This window comes from Caretta caretta, chromosome 7 (genome assembly GCF_965140235.1).
Source record: "Caretta caretta isolate rCarCar2 chromosome 7, rCarCar1.hap1, whole genome shotgun sequence".
NCBI lineage: Eukaryota > Metazoa > Chordata > Testudines > Cheloniidae > Caretta > Caretta caretta.
This window is the reverse complement of record NC_134212.1, coordinates 40,912,251-40,927,710: the sequence shown is the minus strand read 5'-3', so window position 1 is coordinate 40,927,710 and position 15,460 is coordinate 40,912,251. Positions and strand designations below refer to the sequence as shown.

Sequence of the window (15,460 nt, the reverse complement as noted above, 5' to 3'; positions counted from 1 at the left end):
GCAGTAAGGTAAAGAAACGGCTATGGGTGATAGGGAACAGTAAATTAAAGATGAGCTTGCAATGTGATATACTGACACAAAAAGGAGGATGGGAGAATTTGCGCTGCTTACTTACAAGCATCACATCATAAAAAATTATATATAGTACTAATAAGTCCTCACTTATACTACAATACTGCTTCTAATTCTGGGCAATTCAGTATTGGAAGGAGCTGAAAAAAAGGGCAACTAAAGTAACTCAGTTATGGAAAGAATGATCGAGAGAGAGAGGGAAAATCAATGATAAATAGAGGATGTTAACATCTATGATCTTTGTAGACAATGGACAGCAGGGAGGAAGAGGATTGACAAGGGTCATCTGAAGGAGTGACAGGATGATAATAGAATAATGAAGAATGAATATCTGACACATTTGTCAGTAGTTGTGGTGATTACGAAATAATATATTAATGTGAAATAATGGAAGACCATTGCTTCGGTCATATAAAATTGGGCCAGACAATTGTGCACTGACAGGTGGATGTAGGGTGACCAGATGAAATGGACAAAATATCGGGACACATGGAGGAAGCAAAAAAAAAAAAAAAAAATGCCGGAGCAGCTAAAGCCGCAATATCGGGACAAATGCCGTCCCGACCGTGCATCGGTCGGGACGCGGGACAAAGAACTAAAAAGCGGGACAGTCCCGATTTTATCAGGACATCTGGTCACCCTAGGTGGGTGGGCCCAGTCCAGTTTATGGGGAAAAGTTTGGATTTCCTCAGCTTTCAGTCTCTCTGCTTAGGTTAGTATTCTGCCATTCTCCCCTATACACAAATCATGGCAATTTTAAAATTCTGAATGTAAAAGAATGGTTCATCAGAATCAGATCATAATTCCAATTGGCTCAGTCTCTTCCACTTTGCTTTGGGGCTGGAAAGCAAAGTTTTTTCTGTGTTTCATCCAACATAGAAAATACTCTCAAATTCACTGATGCTTTTTATGTAAACTTAAAAATAAATGGAATGCCTTTAACCATTTTGCAAAAAGAAAAGGAGTACTTGTGGCCCCTTAGAGACTAACCAATTTATTTGAGCATGAGCTCTCATGAGCTTTATTTATTTATTTATTTAACCAATTTATTTGAGCTGTAGCTCACGAAAGCTCATGCTCAAATAAATTGGTTCGCCTCTAAGGTGCCACAAGTACTCCTTTTCTTTTTGCAAAGACAGACTAACACGGCTGTTACTCTGAAATCTGTCATTTAACCATTTTAGTTTCACAGAATGACAAAACTATAACCAGTATAATAACCTTAAACTAGTGACATTTAAAGTTACATGAAAAGCCTCTTTAGGGGTATTAACATATCAATATAACTGCAAATATAAATTTAGGAAGTGCAGACACACATGGAAAGAGAAAAGTTATCCAAATTGTTTCAAAACTTAAACACTTGGTTTGGATTCTAGGCAAACTTTGGCAATTTCTTATTAGATCATAACTAATGGATCATTAATTCATAACCAGATATATTTTTATAATTCTCATTTTTTAAAAATAAAAAATAATTCCAATAACCTATTCAATATCTGAAAAAAGAAAGGTAAAATGAGGCAAAGCTCTGCAGTTAATTATCAGGAAAAATGTTCATCTTTACTAAGTTATTAAAACTTGAGTTATGTTTAAAGTATGAAGTGTAGATAGCGACTTTAACCGTCTTTCTGTAATAAAAAAAATTAGTAAAACACACAAATTACAGTAAGAAACAAGGTTAGTGTTCCTGGTGAACAGTGACTGAACAGAGGTTCCAAAAATATTGAAAGAGTATTGAATAAAGGAAGACTGTCATATTTAATAACTGTCAAGTTGAAGACCCTTCTTGTTGCAAGTAACTAGATAAACCCTTTGCTTTAAGAGGTTTTGGGGATTTGCTCGGTTAAAACCAGATGCAATCAGCTGTCAGAAACATGGAGTGTAAAATATGCTGTACAACAGCACCTTGCCAAAATCCTCTGAAATAGCACACTTTAGGGTGATGGTTTCTTTATCACAAACTCACTGCAGTGTGAATCAAAAGAACCTACTCAAATCTGACCAATGAAATGAAGATGCCAGATAATTTCCTCTGAAACTCTGCATTCATTAGGGTAATAGACATTTTATATTTTAATAATTTCTAACAAGACAAAGGAAAATAACAAGGCATTAACCTGTTTTGTTTAGGTTTTTTGCATGTAGTAAATCTAAACTTTCCACTGATGTTGTTTTTGGATCATTGTGGTCCAAATTCATCCTGTAATGGACCTCAACATAATATTAAACTTTTTATTAGAAAATGATCAATAAAAAAGTTAAATATCATACGTGTTACTACAAGTTTACTTAATTATATGGTTCCTATAACTGCAGGTAAAGGACTTGATCCTGCCCATTACAGGCAGGGAATTGTGTCATTGATCTCAATGGGTGAAAAATCCACTAGAGGAAATATGTTCCTTAAATTCTTTTACATACTGGAGGTTTGGTCTTACTGATTTGCAGATGTAATTTTGTATTTAATTTGGTAATAAATTAAATTATAAAATGGTGTTGGTGGTTAGGGTTTTTTTCTGCTGTAGAAATCTGTAAGAAATAGGTTGAAACCAATTGGCAAACAACAAATCTGCAACATGTCCATTGCTACAATCAGAGGGATGAAGATATACAATGCCTTGTTTTATAGCCTAATTTTTCCTGATATATATATAAAATCTGAGATTTTGCCCGTTGAATTGGGTCTCCAGGAGGGCTATTTTCACCAAACTGGCACTGGGATGTGCAAATTACATTATATGTGCCAGCTAATCCCACACTTCTCTAGTGTTTCATCCTGAAGGAGCTCAGTTGGAGTTTTCACTCTGATCCTCTCTCATGGCTCCTGCTTTCTTGGGGCGGGCGGCATGGGGAAGGGAGAATTAGTTTTAGTTCGTATCTGTGACTCCAAAAAGCCACCCCTAGAGATACTATTGATGGGGGTACAATGACTCTGTGTGTCTCTGGACCACATGACTTTCTTGGCCAAGCCTGCCCCCTTTGGGTCTCCCAGTGGAGGGTAGTTATGAAGGCTTTCTGGTGCCATAACCTCCAAAACTGCTGAAGTTTGTGCCAGTGGGCCCTGCACCTGGGTCCGCTCAGGGATATGTCCCTTTGAGTTTAGTGTTATGTTTCTTATAGAAACCATTTTTAGTGATTTTTTTTTTATTTTCATCAATTTATCTCTTATTTAATGAGTCTGGGAAGCTAACACCCTTTCTGCTGCACAGTATTATATAGACTGTGACAAAGTTCCTCCTTTGCCTTGGTGGGTCCTACGCTTTTTGGCAGATTTGCTTGCCTCAGAGATTCATGGCAGCCCTCAGTTTGGCCACTTCTGCTAGATTCTCAAACCTGCTGTTCAGTCAGCTAACCCCATCACTGGCCAGCATGGGGGAAACGGAGAACAATCTCCACAGTCTCTGTTGTCCCACCTAGAGGGTCGGAGACAGGCCAGATCCCTTTCTAAATTAGACCTTCCCTTCTGGTGTTGCTCACAGAACAGATCAACTCCTCCTGTGTCCAGTCAGGAGTTTGGGGGATGGGGGAACCTGGGCCCGCCCTCTACACTGGGTTCCAGCCCAGGGCCCTGTGGATTGCAGCTGTTTACAATATCTCCTGTATCAGCTGCGTGAAAGCTACAACTCCCTGGGCTACTTCCCCATGGCCTCCCTCCAGCACCTTCTTTATCCTCACCGCAGGATCTTCCTCCTGAAGCCCGATCATGCTTGTACTCCTCAGTCCTCCAGCAGCACGCCTTCTCACTCCCTGCTCCTTGCATGCCCTTCACTAACTGATGGGAGGTCCTTTTTAAACCAGGTGTCCTGATTAGCCTGCCTGCCATAATTGATTCTAGTATGTTCTTAATTGAACATAAGAACATAACATAAGAACGGCCATACTGGGTCAGACCAAAGGTCCATCCAGCCCAGTATCCTGTCTACCGACAGTGGCCAATGTCAGGTGTCCCAGAGGGAGTGAAACTAACAGGTAATGATCAAGTGATCTCTCTCTTGCCATCCATCTCCACCCTCTGACAAACAGAGGCTAGGGACACCATTCCTTACCCATCCTGGCTAATAGCCATTAATGGACTTAACCACGATGAATTTATCCAGTTCTCTTTTAAACCCTGTTATAGTCCTAGCCTTCCCAACCTCCTCAACAAGGAGTTCCACAGGTTGACTGTGTGCTGTGTGAAGAACTTCCTTTTATTTGTTTTAAATCTGCTACCCATTAATTTCATTTGGTGGCCCCTGGTTCTTATATTATGGGAACAAGTAAATAACTTTTTCTTATTAATTTTCTCCACACCACTCATCATTTTATGTACCTCTATCATATCCCCCCTTTGTCTCCTCTTTTCCAAGCTGAAAAGTCTCTTTAATCTCGCCTCATATGGGACCCATTCCCTAATCATTTTAGTTGCCCTTTTTTGAACCTTTTCTAATGCCAGTGTATCTTTTTTGAGATGAGGGGACCACATCTATATGGAGTATTCAAGATGTGGGCGTACCATGGATTTATATAAGGGCAATAAGATATTCTCCATCTTATTCTCTATCCCTTTTAAAATGATTCCTAATATCCTGTTTGCTTTTTTGACTGCCACCACACACTGCGTGGACGTCTTCAGAGAACTATCCACGATGACTCCAAGATCTTTCTCCTGACTAGTTGTAGTTAAATTAGCCCCCATCATATTGTATGTATAGTTGGGGTTATTTTTTCCAATGTGCATTACTTTACATTGGCTCCAGGTGTCTTAATTAGCTTGCCTGTCTGGTTCTAGCAGGTTCCTGATTGCTCTAGTGCAGCCCCTGCTCTGGTCACTGAGGGAACAGAAAACTATTCATCCAGTGGCCAGTATATTTGCCTTCTACCAGACTCCTGTACCCCACTGGTCTGGGTCTGTCACAAGACACACACTTGGAAAATGAGCTCTTATTGAGACATCTGCATTATACTGGTATTCGTGTTTATAGTGATGTAGCTACAAACAGTATGAATTATAAAAGGCTATATGGTGTGGAATTGGTCATTGTTCAGTGTCTTACAATTCTTTGATGGGTTGTAAAGTACAACTCTAAAAAGTATGGATCTGTGGAGGTGGTTACTGAATAAGAAAAATCCAGTTACTGCTATGTAATGCAGGTTTTTCGTCTCTGGAGAGTACAAAGCTGACAGCCTCATTTATCCATGAATGTCAAAGAAGTTGAGGTAAGTTCTTGGTAGTAAAGTGGTTACAAGAAATGAGAGAGGGAAAAGCAGCTTTCTAAAATGCATGACCTGTACAGATCCTATTAGGGAAAAATGCTTTTGCATAAAATCAGGTTTTTTTCCCTTTTGTTAAAAATCTCTTAAATATGTTTAATCTTTATACTGATTTAACACAATTAAATTACCACCCAATTCTGCAGTCACTTACGACAGCCACTGGAGTCAATGGAAACTGACCCCGTCACATGACAAGGCTTCTAATGTTTTTTTTAATTCTGACCAATGTCAGGCGACTGGCAACAGTAAAGAAAATTCAGGCTCTTACCAGTAGTCTTGCGGGTCTCACCTTTACAAACCTTATGAACGTTGATTTAAAGCCTGGCCCCACTGAAGTCAAAGATTTCACTTGTATAGCCTAATCTCACCCTGTTGAAGTCAGTGAAAAGGCTCCATTTATTTTAGTCTTTAATCATGTCAGTACTTCAATTGACTTCACTGGGACCTGTCATGAAAGTACGGGTTGCAGGATTAGACCTTGTGTCCTATTTGGTTCAAATGGGTACGTAGTGTAATCAGCTACCACAGATCATTTTATTTCCTAAATTAATAGTTCTCCCCATCTATATTGTTACAGAAAGGGGAAAAGGCTCTGTTTATTGGTGACAGTTTTATTTTTGTATATATAATCTGATTGGCAGTCATTCTAGATGAGTAGGATTAGTACATGGGTTAAGAGTAGCTGCCGTGTTAGTCTGTATTCGCAAAAAGAAAAGGAGTACTTGTGGCACCTTAGAGACTAATTGAGCATAAGCTTTCATGAGCTACAGCTCACTTCATCGGATGCATATAGTGGAAAATATAGTGGGGAGATTTTATATACACAGAGAACATGAAACAATGGGTGTTACCATACAGACTGTAACAAGATGACAGGTTTCAGAGTAACAGCCGTGTTAGTCTGTATTCGCAAAAAGAAAAGGAGTACTTGTGGCACCTTAGAGACTAACCAATTTATTTGAGCATGATGAAGTGAGCTGTAGCTCACGAAAGCTCATGCTCAAATTAATTGGTTAGTCTCTAAGGTGCCACAAGTACTCCTTTTCTTTTTACTGTAACAAGAGTGATCAGGAATGGTGAAAAGAAAAGGAGGACTTGTGGCACCTTAGAGACTAACAAATTTATTTGAGCATAAGCTTTCGTGAGCTACAGCTCAGACTGGGAGTGGCTGTGTCATTACATAAAGTAAAACTATTTCCCCTTGTTTATTTCCCCTCCTACTGTCCTTGTAAAATGCTGGAAATGGTCCACCTTGATTATCACTACAAAAGGTTCCCTCCCCCCGGCCCGACCCCACTCTCCTGCTGGTAATAGCTCACCTTTCCTGATCACTCATGTTACAGTCTGTATGGTAACACCCATTGTTTCATGTTCTCTGTGTATATAAAATCTCCCCACAGTATTTTCCACTGTATGCATCCGATGAAGTGAGCTGTAGCTCACGAAAGCTTATGCTCAAATAAATTTGTTAGTCTCTAAGGGTATGTCTACACTACGAAATTAGGTTGAATTTATAGAAGTCGGTTTTTTAGAAATCAGTTTTATATATTCGAGTGTGTGTGTCCCCTAAGTGCATTAAGTGCATTAACTCGGCGGAGTGCTTCCACAGTACCGAGGCTAGAGTCGACTTCCGGAGTGTTGCGCTGTGGGTAGCTATCCCACAGTTCCCACAGTCTCCACTGCCCATTGGAATTCTGGGTTGAGATCCCAATGCCTGATGGGGCTAAAACACTGTCACGGGTGGTTCTGGGTACATGTCGTCAGGTCCCCCTTCCCTCCCTCCCTCCGTGAAAGCAAGGACAGACAATCGTTTTGCGCCTTTTTTCCTGGGTTACCCATGCAGACGCCATACCACAGCAAGCATGGAGCCCGCTCAGCTCACTGTCACCGTATGTCTCCTGGGTGCTGGCAGACGTGGTACTGCATTGCTACACAGCAGCAGCAACCCATTGCCTTATGGCAGCAGACGGTACAGTAGGACTGGTAGCTGTCATCGTCATGTCCGAGGTGCTCCTGGTCGCCTCTGTGAGGTCAATCAGGAGTGCCTGGGCAGACATGGGCGCAGGGACTAAATTTGGAGTGACTTGATCAGGTCATTCTCTTTAGTCCTGCAGTCAGTCCTATTGAACCATCTTATGGTGAGCAGGCAGGCGATACGGATTGCTAGCAGTCCTCTTATACCATCTTCTGCCGGGCAGGCAAGAGATGAGGATGGCATGGAGTCCTTCTGCACCATCTGCTGCCAGCCAAAGATGTAAAAGATAGATGGAGTGTATCAAAACAAGAAATAGACGAGATTTGTTTTGTACCCATTTGCAAACCCCCGCCCTCGCCCCCCGTCTAGGGGACTCATTCCTCTAGGTCACACTGCAGTCACTCACAGAGAAGGTGCAGCGAGGTAAATCTAGCCATGTATCAATCAGAGGCCAGACCAACCTGCTTGTTCCAATAAGAACAATAACTTAGGTGCACCATTTCTTATTGGAACCTGCCTGAAATACTCCTTGATGTAAAGCCACCCCCTTTGTTGATTTTAACTCCCTGTAAGCCAACCGTGTAAGCCATGTCGTCAGTTGCCCCTCCCTGCATCAGAGCAACGGCAGACAATCGTGCATCTGAGTTGAGAGTGCTGTCCAGAGCAGTCAGAATGGAGCACTCTGGGATAGCTCCCGGAGGCCAATACAGTCGAATTGTGTCCACAGTACCCCAAATTCGACCTGGCAAGGCCGATTTAAGCGCTAATCCACTTGTCGGGGTGGAGTAAGGAAATCGATTTTAAGAGCCCTTTAAGTCGAAATAAAGGGCTTCATCGTGTGGACGGGTGCAGGTTTACATCCATTTAACGCTGCTAAATTCGACCTAAAGTCCTAGTGTAGACCAGGGCTATGGCGCCACAAGTACTCCTTTTCTTTTTACATGGGTTAATAGTCACTAGGAAATTGCTCATGTTTAGTAAGACCCATTAACTGAGGAAAATTTTCTTTGGGATCATAGTTCTAGCAATATCTGCCTCTAGAATAAAAGAAAAATGATTAACAAAACATGGTTCAGAGTAGGAGCCGTGTTAGTCTGTATTCACAAAAAGAAAAGGAGGACTTGTGGCACCTTAGAGACTAACCAATTTATTTGAGCATGAGCTTTCGTGAGCTACAGCTACATCCGATGAAGTGAGCTGTAGCTCACGAAAGCTTATGCTCAAATAAATTGGTTAGTCTCTAAGGTGCCACTAGTACTCCTTTTCTTTTAACAAAACATGGGTAGGGGAGTATAACTGATCCAAAAAATACCTATAAAAGATTGATAGTTTTATTTGTTAGGTAAAGCAGCTTTATAATACTGAGCAGAGACACTGATTCATGGTGAATGGACAGAGGAATTGTTACTTTGGGCATTACAACAGTATTTGCCTGGTTGTCTGGGATTAAACTAGTATTCTATTTTTTTCCTAGCTTCTTGAATTTCTTATTGTTGTTTTGAAGAACCTTTACTTAAGTGATCACTGCTTAAAAAAAATTACCAAACTTTTCTTCTGACAGTATGATGTGGTAATGTAATATTTCCATTTTAGTCTATGACTACACTAGAGAGCTTTCAGTGACACAGCTGTAACAATTAGCTGTGCTGCTGTAGGATCTCTCGTGTAGCCTCTCTATGCCTACAGGAGAGACCTCTCCCACTGGCATAATTAAACCACCACCAACGAGCAGCAGTAGCTATGTGGCAGAAGAAGCTCTTTCACTGACAGCGCTGTCCACACCGGTGCTTCCGTTGGTGAAACTTATGTCGCTCTGTGTGTAATATTCACACCCCTGAGTGACATAAGTTTTGACGACTTAAGTGGTAGTGTAGACATGGCCTTAGAATAAGAAATAGTTTCAGCATCTCAGATATAAAGGTATGTGAAGTTTTTTGCACTAGGTTTTTGTTTGTAATGCTTGCCACCATGGTGTATTCAATATGGATGAATTATTTACCAGTTTGTTTATGAATTTCAATTTGCAATAAATTATGTAGAGATGCCATTATGAAGCATATTATGAAGCATGTTCCAGAACATATTTAGTTACAAAGACCGTTTCTCTTTCTTGATCCACTCTTGGGTCCTAAGACAGGGATCAAACAGGAATACGCATTTGTGAAAGTGAAAAAGTAGTTCCATTCAATGAGTCTTATTTCTTAGTTTCCTCTGCATTTAGTGTGCTCCTGATAATTATGTTTCAAAGCTAATATTCTTTTAAGATGAGAGAGTGTTCTTGTACTTCTCAGAGTGTGTTTTATTAGTTTGGCTTGCTGTGGATTCTGTCAGACAAAACATCCATCATTCTGAACTATCAAGGTTATATTTGCCACTAGAAGGACTGGGAACTTATTTTGTTTTAGATGAAAGCTTAGATCTTATGGTGAATACAGCCAAATCTTTAATAAATAACTAGTTCTGGGATTGATCGTGCGCTGTTCTTGCTTGTCCCAAACCTTCACAGAGTACAAGGATTTCATGATCCTTGTTCTGTGAAATGGCAAACCCGGGGCTGATCTACTACTATGTTACACCAGTTTAATTTCAGTGGAACTCCACTAAAATCAGGCTACCAGCATTCTTGGCAATGATATTTACATAGGCATCATTCTAATGCATTATCAAAACATTTACAAGCTTCCAGGGATGATATTTTACTGATTAGGAAATAGAAGGATAGTTTTCCCAGCAGGCCTGCAGTTAGTTCATCCAAATCACTTCTTATTTAATTGGCATGTATTGCCTTCAGACAATTGGAAACTGAAAAATATTTGACTGGGGTGCTGCAGGAATGAATGGCTGTTCCTCAAGGCAAAGCCTTTCCAAATAAGAATTAAAAAAAATCCCTGGTTTCAGTGTATTCACACAGCAAAAATCTGTGTTACCTTTGAAGAACAAACAATCCAAGAATTACATTGCCTTATGCAAAATGAAGGTATTGTCTTACATTTCTTTTATGAGTAAAAATAATGATTATTTTCACTTTAAATTTAAACTTTGGTAGTGGATATTGACAGTAGGAATGAAAAGTCTTTTTCCTACCTGAACTACGTATAAACAAGGTGCTACATTAGATTGATGTGTTACAACCAATGTTTTCAACCACTGTAAGTGACCGCTTTTAATCTGCATTTTTAAAAATTTTGTCTAACATTTTTTAGAGATTATTCAATAAGAAAAAAAAAACAAACGGACAAAAAGCAGTTGTCTTAGACTAGAGAGAGAATGTAACATATAAAGGTCTGGCATTAATTTTTCAGTATAAATGTATCGGCTCTGATGAGCTTGTCTCTTCCTGTCTGCAGCACATTCTAGAGAGCATGCTTTGCCTACCAAGTGCAGAGCCGGGCCTACAGGCCCTAGGCAAGATCAGGATTCCATTGCACTAGATGGGCACAGACACACGCAGGCATCAGGCTCCCTGGCTGGACTACATCTCCCAGAACGCAGTCATGTGATTCCCTGAGACACCACTGAGAGTAGTAAGTTGAGTCCGCATTGCATTGTTGAAGATGTTGTCCTCCAGGGAACCCAGCCTGTAGTAGACAATGGGGGCCCAAATTACAACTCCCAAAAGGCAAGGGCAATGTAGTTTACTGTTGATCTGACATGAAAAGAATCATTTTAGGTCAATTCAACAAAACAAAAATATCCAATTTAAGGAATGTCAGTGTTTCATTTCAATCAAAAATGGCAGAACAGAATGTTTTGACATTTCTGAATAATTGTTTTTCAGAATTTTGTTTTATGAAAAAATTTGTATTTTCATACTGTTTCAGGATGAAACCAAATATGGAAATGTTGGAATTTCCCGTGGCATGGAAATTCTGAATTTTGCTCAGCTCACATGAAGAGTTTCACTTTGAACCTACAAATCTTGGAGCCCCACTGGGAGTCATGCCACTATACTGATCTCATGTTTTGGATTTCTCAGCTTTCGATAAAGAATTATTAATCTCAGTAAGGATGAGGTGGCCCATCTATCAGTCACATTCAACTGGCATAAACTTGGCAAAGTTCCTAGAATTTTCATAAAATATTCCAGGATGAAATGAAGCCTTTATATCTTGTTCCACAGGATTAGAGAGATTCATTATTAGTGAATAATATTAATCATGCTTTGTGCTTTCTATATTTTACCATCTGCCTTTGAAAAACACTAGGGATGTTATTTCCTTGGTGTCATGCCACTGGGTGAATTCCAAAGATCACATGAACTTAGAAATACTTTTTGCTTGAGCACTAATGGAAGTACGCCTCTCAATTTAGTGGTTTATTGATTAATATTTAATTGAAAGTCAAATAAAAAATTAAACAGGCAGATGATTCAATCATATGCAAAGGAACAACATCCCTGGCTACTGTTGTCTGACAAATGACAAAAGTGGCATTTCCAAGAGTAGGAACAAATATTAATATATAGTGATGGTGCTATGATTTTAAAAAGTGTGTTTTGCTTGACAGTAGTATTACTGTAAACATCCCACAGAGAAAAATCCTCTGGCAGACACATCTGACATCCAGCTTTAATACACTTTGCATTACTTATGAAAACAGTAGGTGGTATTCATCAAAGGGAAATAATAATTGATTTTCTTGAAGTTTCATGAACCACTTGTAAGGACTTGGTCAGAAAGAAAAAGAAAGAAAGAAAGAAAAACAAACAAAAAATAGCAATGAGCTTTCTGCTATGTAAATGCTGCAGGTTCTTTACATTATGTCTGGTGCTGTGATACCCCGTGGTCAAATTCTTTAGACACACACATTCTATAAATAGCATTTCTGTGCCTGTCTGCAAGTAGTAATCTGTCTTTTTAATTATTCTTTTTCATTACTGAACCCAAATTGGTTCATGTCACCGTCTTTGGCTGATATTTCAGCTCAAACACTAACATGCTTTCTGGTGAGGTTTCCTGGCTTTCAACCATTCATAGATGAAACCATAAATGGCCGGATCCTAAGATGTGCTGATGTCTGCTCTTTCCCCAAGCAGTGGGAGTTTTGGAGTTCATTGTCTTTTGGGATCATGCATGTTGTGCAGGGATACAAAACTTTTCCTCTCTATTTTACAAACTTTTTTTATCAAACCCAAACAATGTTTTGAGCTGGTTCCCATTTTATCCAAATCTGGCTACTAGTCCCTCAGAAAAAAATCTGTTAGATACACAAATAGAGGTATTTTTGAACTTGCTGTGTTTTGAGGTATCTGTAATTAAATAGATGCTGCAATGACTGTTTTGCATTCAACCATAGCAGCTTGTGTGTGAGAGAAAGTAGGATACCTCCTATCTTCTGAAGATGCAGTTATTTCTTTTTGAAGGATAAAAGGTCTTTTTTTATTCATTCCAATTTCTCTTTACCTTTGTGTTTATTGTGCAACATACACAGAGTTTCCCCGGCAAATTCTGATGCCCTGCAAAAGAATACATGAAGTGCTGCATTGCTGAATTATCACCACCAGAAATTTGACAATGAGCATGGGGTGGGGAAGAACAACTCTGATCTAACATTTGACTACTACCTGGATTCTGTGCTGTGGCAATTTAAAATTCTGATGCTCTGGTATTCTGTGAAATTCAAAGGAATGACATGTATTTTTTGCTAGAGGTCCATATTGCATGTTTTAGCTAGTGTGTTAAGCAACCTCAAAACGGATAATGTAATTGTGGGCAAATAGGAAATATTAAACACTGATTACATTATCCCCTTGAAATCAATGGCAACACGCTCATTTCAGTGGGCCCAGTAGCGATATTAGCTGTATGTGGGCATGAAATTAAGGTTGTCCTGACAATGTAAAGATGGGAGGTTAAAAACATTTAGTTCATTCTTCTTCCCTTTGCATGCACTCTGCTGTAACAATTCATTTCTTTGTGACTGGTGTGCTGCTTAAAAAAAAAATCCACTCTGACAGTCAGAGGTCCATCATTCATTAATCTGATACCACACTCAAACCCTTTCTGTCATGTGAGAAATATTCAGGGGTCTATAGATTAGGCAGTGAACAGGCACTATCCCACTTCAGGCAAAAAAGAAACCTTTAATCGCTGTTAAAACTCTGTGACAAAGTATAATAGGTGGTTTCAACAGCATTTCAACCAAGTTCATTAGACTCTGCATAAGGAGAGCAGATTTTAAAGGCTGGCTTAGAAAGTAGTCAGTTGGTCTCCAGATGGTCCAAATGTGACTCTTCAGGAGTATGCATGTTAAAAACCCTGTATAAGTACAGTCCTTTCTTTATTTGAATGCTTTGTAGCTCTCAGGCCAAAGCTATCAAATGTGTTGGTGAGTCAGCAGCTAGTGCTGAAGGAAAGCAAACTGAAACCTTCCCATTCCTATGAGAGACAGTGCTCATTGTTTAGCCTGAAGCACTCAGGTGCTTTATCTCCTTTCCTGTGTGTGTTTATTTTCATATCTGACAAAGCTGCAATGCTTAATTTATTTAAATGTATTCTGGATTGGTAATGAAAATGTTCCTATTCTTTCTCCCCCCTCCCCCATTTTACTTTTATTGTGCTGAAAAATGGTTTATGTAATGGATGAAGGCATAAGTAATAGTGTTCAATTAATTTTTATTACTTTGTAGTCCTTCATGGGTGTTTTGTTCTTTTCAGATGAAAGATTGATATAGCAGTATGAACCAGAGGCACATCTAGACTGTTGGACTAATGGCTTACTTATTAATATTCATGAGCCATCTCATTTAGCAGGCGCTCTTGGGACTTGATTAAAGTAAGGAACACTGCTATTGCTGCTGTAGCTGGAAAGAGCCTTATGTATGACACAGCTAAGCAGTATCAGTCTTTGGGGTCGGCTGTGACTAACTGCAGCAACGTGCAGATTCTTGCATCTAGCTTTTTTTAATCAAGGACTACGTTTGGGAGAATGAAGTTCAAAGGCTCTTTCTGAAGTTTTTAGGTTCACTCTTCTAACATGTGCTTTGTGTTTTGATCCCAAAGGTCCGGAGGAAGAGATGACCATGTAGATACTACAGCCTGAGTGCAGCATAATGGGAAATGGTGAATGGAATGGAGCTGGTCTGCAGCCTTGAAAGCAGCCATCCTGCGGACTATCACTTGGTCAGGGACACCTCAGTCATCAGAGGCATTCTCCACTGAGTTCACTGAACACCCACTGGATTCTTCTTAATCCCTTAGGTTGGAATTTGAGTTTCCTCCCTTGCTATTTTGAAGCAATTTTAAAATTCCATCTAGTGCACAGAGTGGAGCAATACAATCAGCAACAATGGGTGACATGACAAACAGCGATTTCTATACCAAGAACCAAAGAAACGAGGCCAACCATGCAGGAGAGTTTGGGTGCTCACTGGAGGAGCTGCGCTCCCTCATGGAACTCAGAGGAACAGAAGCAGTAGTAAAAATTAAGGAGACGTATGGGGACACAGAGGGCCTCTGCAGGCATTTACAGACATCACCAACAGAAGGTAAATGTGTTTCCCTTTCTTCATTTGAGTCAGGGGTGTGCAGGGTGGTGAGATTCATATAAAGGACCTCCACCTAAAGTAAATGGTGGAGGGGGTAATCTTGCTTCCCTTCTGAACTAGGATTCATACAGCACTTCTGTTATTCCCAACAATGACAGTATACCACTACAAAGGAAAAACAGCTCTGAAAAGAGAAATGAATAAAGACCTAGACAACCTGCTTGTCAAATATGGCTACTTGTTAAAGCTAGTGTGAGAGTGTAAAAATAGGGCTGCATATTCAAGTTGTGAATGTGCTAATTCCATTTTAAATAGCAGACAAATAACTAAATGAGAAATTCAGCTCCAATTTTATAGCAAAAGAAAATTGCATTCTGAGGATGCTCTAACTTGTGGATATTTTTTGGGGCGCAAGAGGACAATTACTTTGAAGTAATTGTTATTCTATACAGGTATCTAGTGGTATGAAGAGAACTTTTAGGTTATGGATATTAAATTGGTCAAAAGGGCAATATACAGTATATATTTTCTTATGACTTACCTTGACTTCTGGTAATACCGTAGATAATTTTGCTTAGGTTACTATTTGACTATGAGTATTTGCTTTTTCTATTGGTAACTGCAACACTGGGCCTTCCTCCATTTAATAAGCTGAGGCATAATCATTC

At 39.6% G+C, this 15,460-nt stretch overlaps 1 protein-coding gene across 18 annotated transcripts in view; it reads left to right on the top strand.

The window, feature by feature from the left end:
- ATP2B2 (ATPase plasma membrane Ca2+ transporting 2) overlaps positions 1 to 15,460 on the top strand; it is a 748,369-nt gene that overhangs the window by 387,660 nt on the left and 345,249 nt on the right. For all 18 annotated transcript variants that reach the window (XM_048858215.2, XM_048858209.2, XM_048858213.2 and 15 more), the window contains one exon: positions 14,308 to 14,792. In XM_048858215.2, the coding sequence (XP_048714172.1) occupies positions 14,594 to 14,792 (199 nt within the window). In that variant the 5' untranslated portion in view covers positions 14,308 to 14,593. The remainder of the gene's footprint in view (positions 1 to 14,307; positions 14,793 to 15,460) is intronic.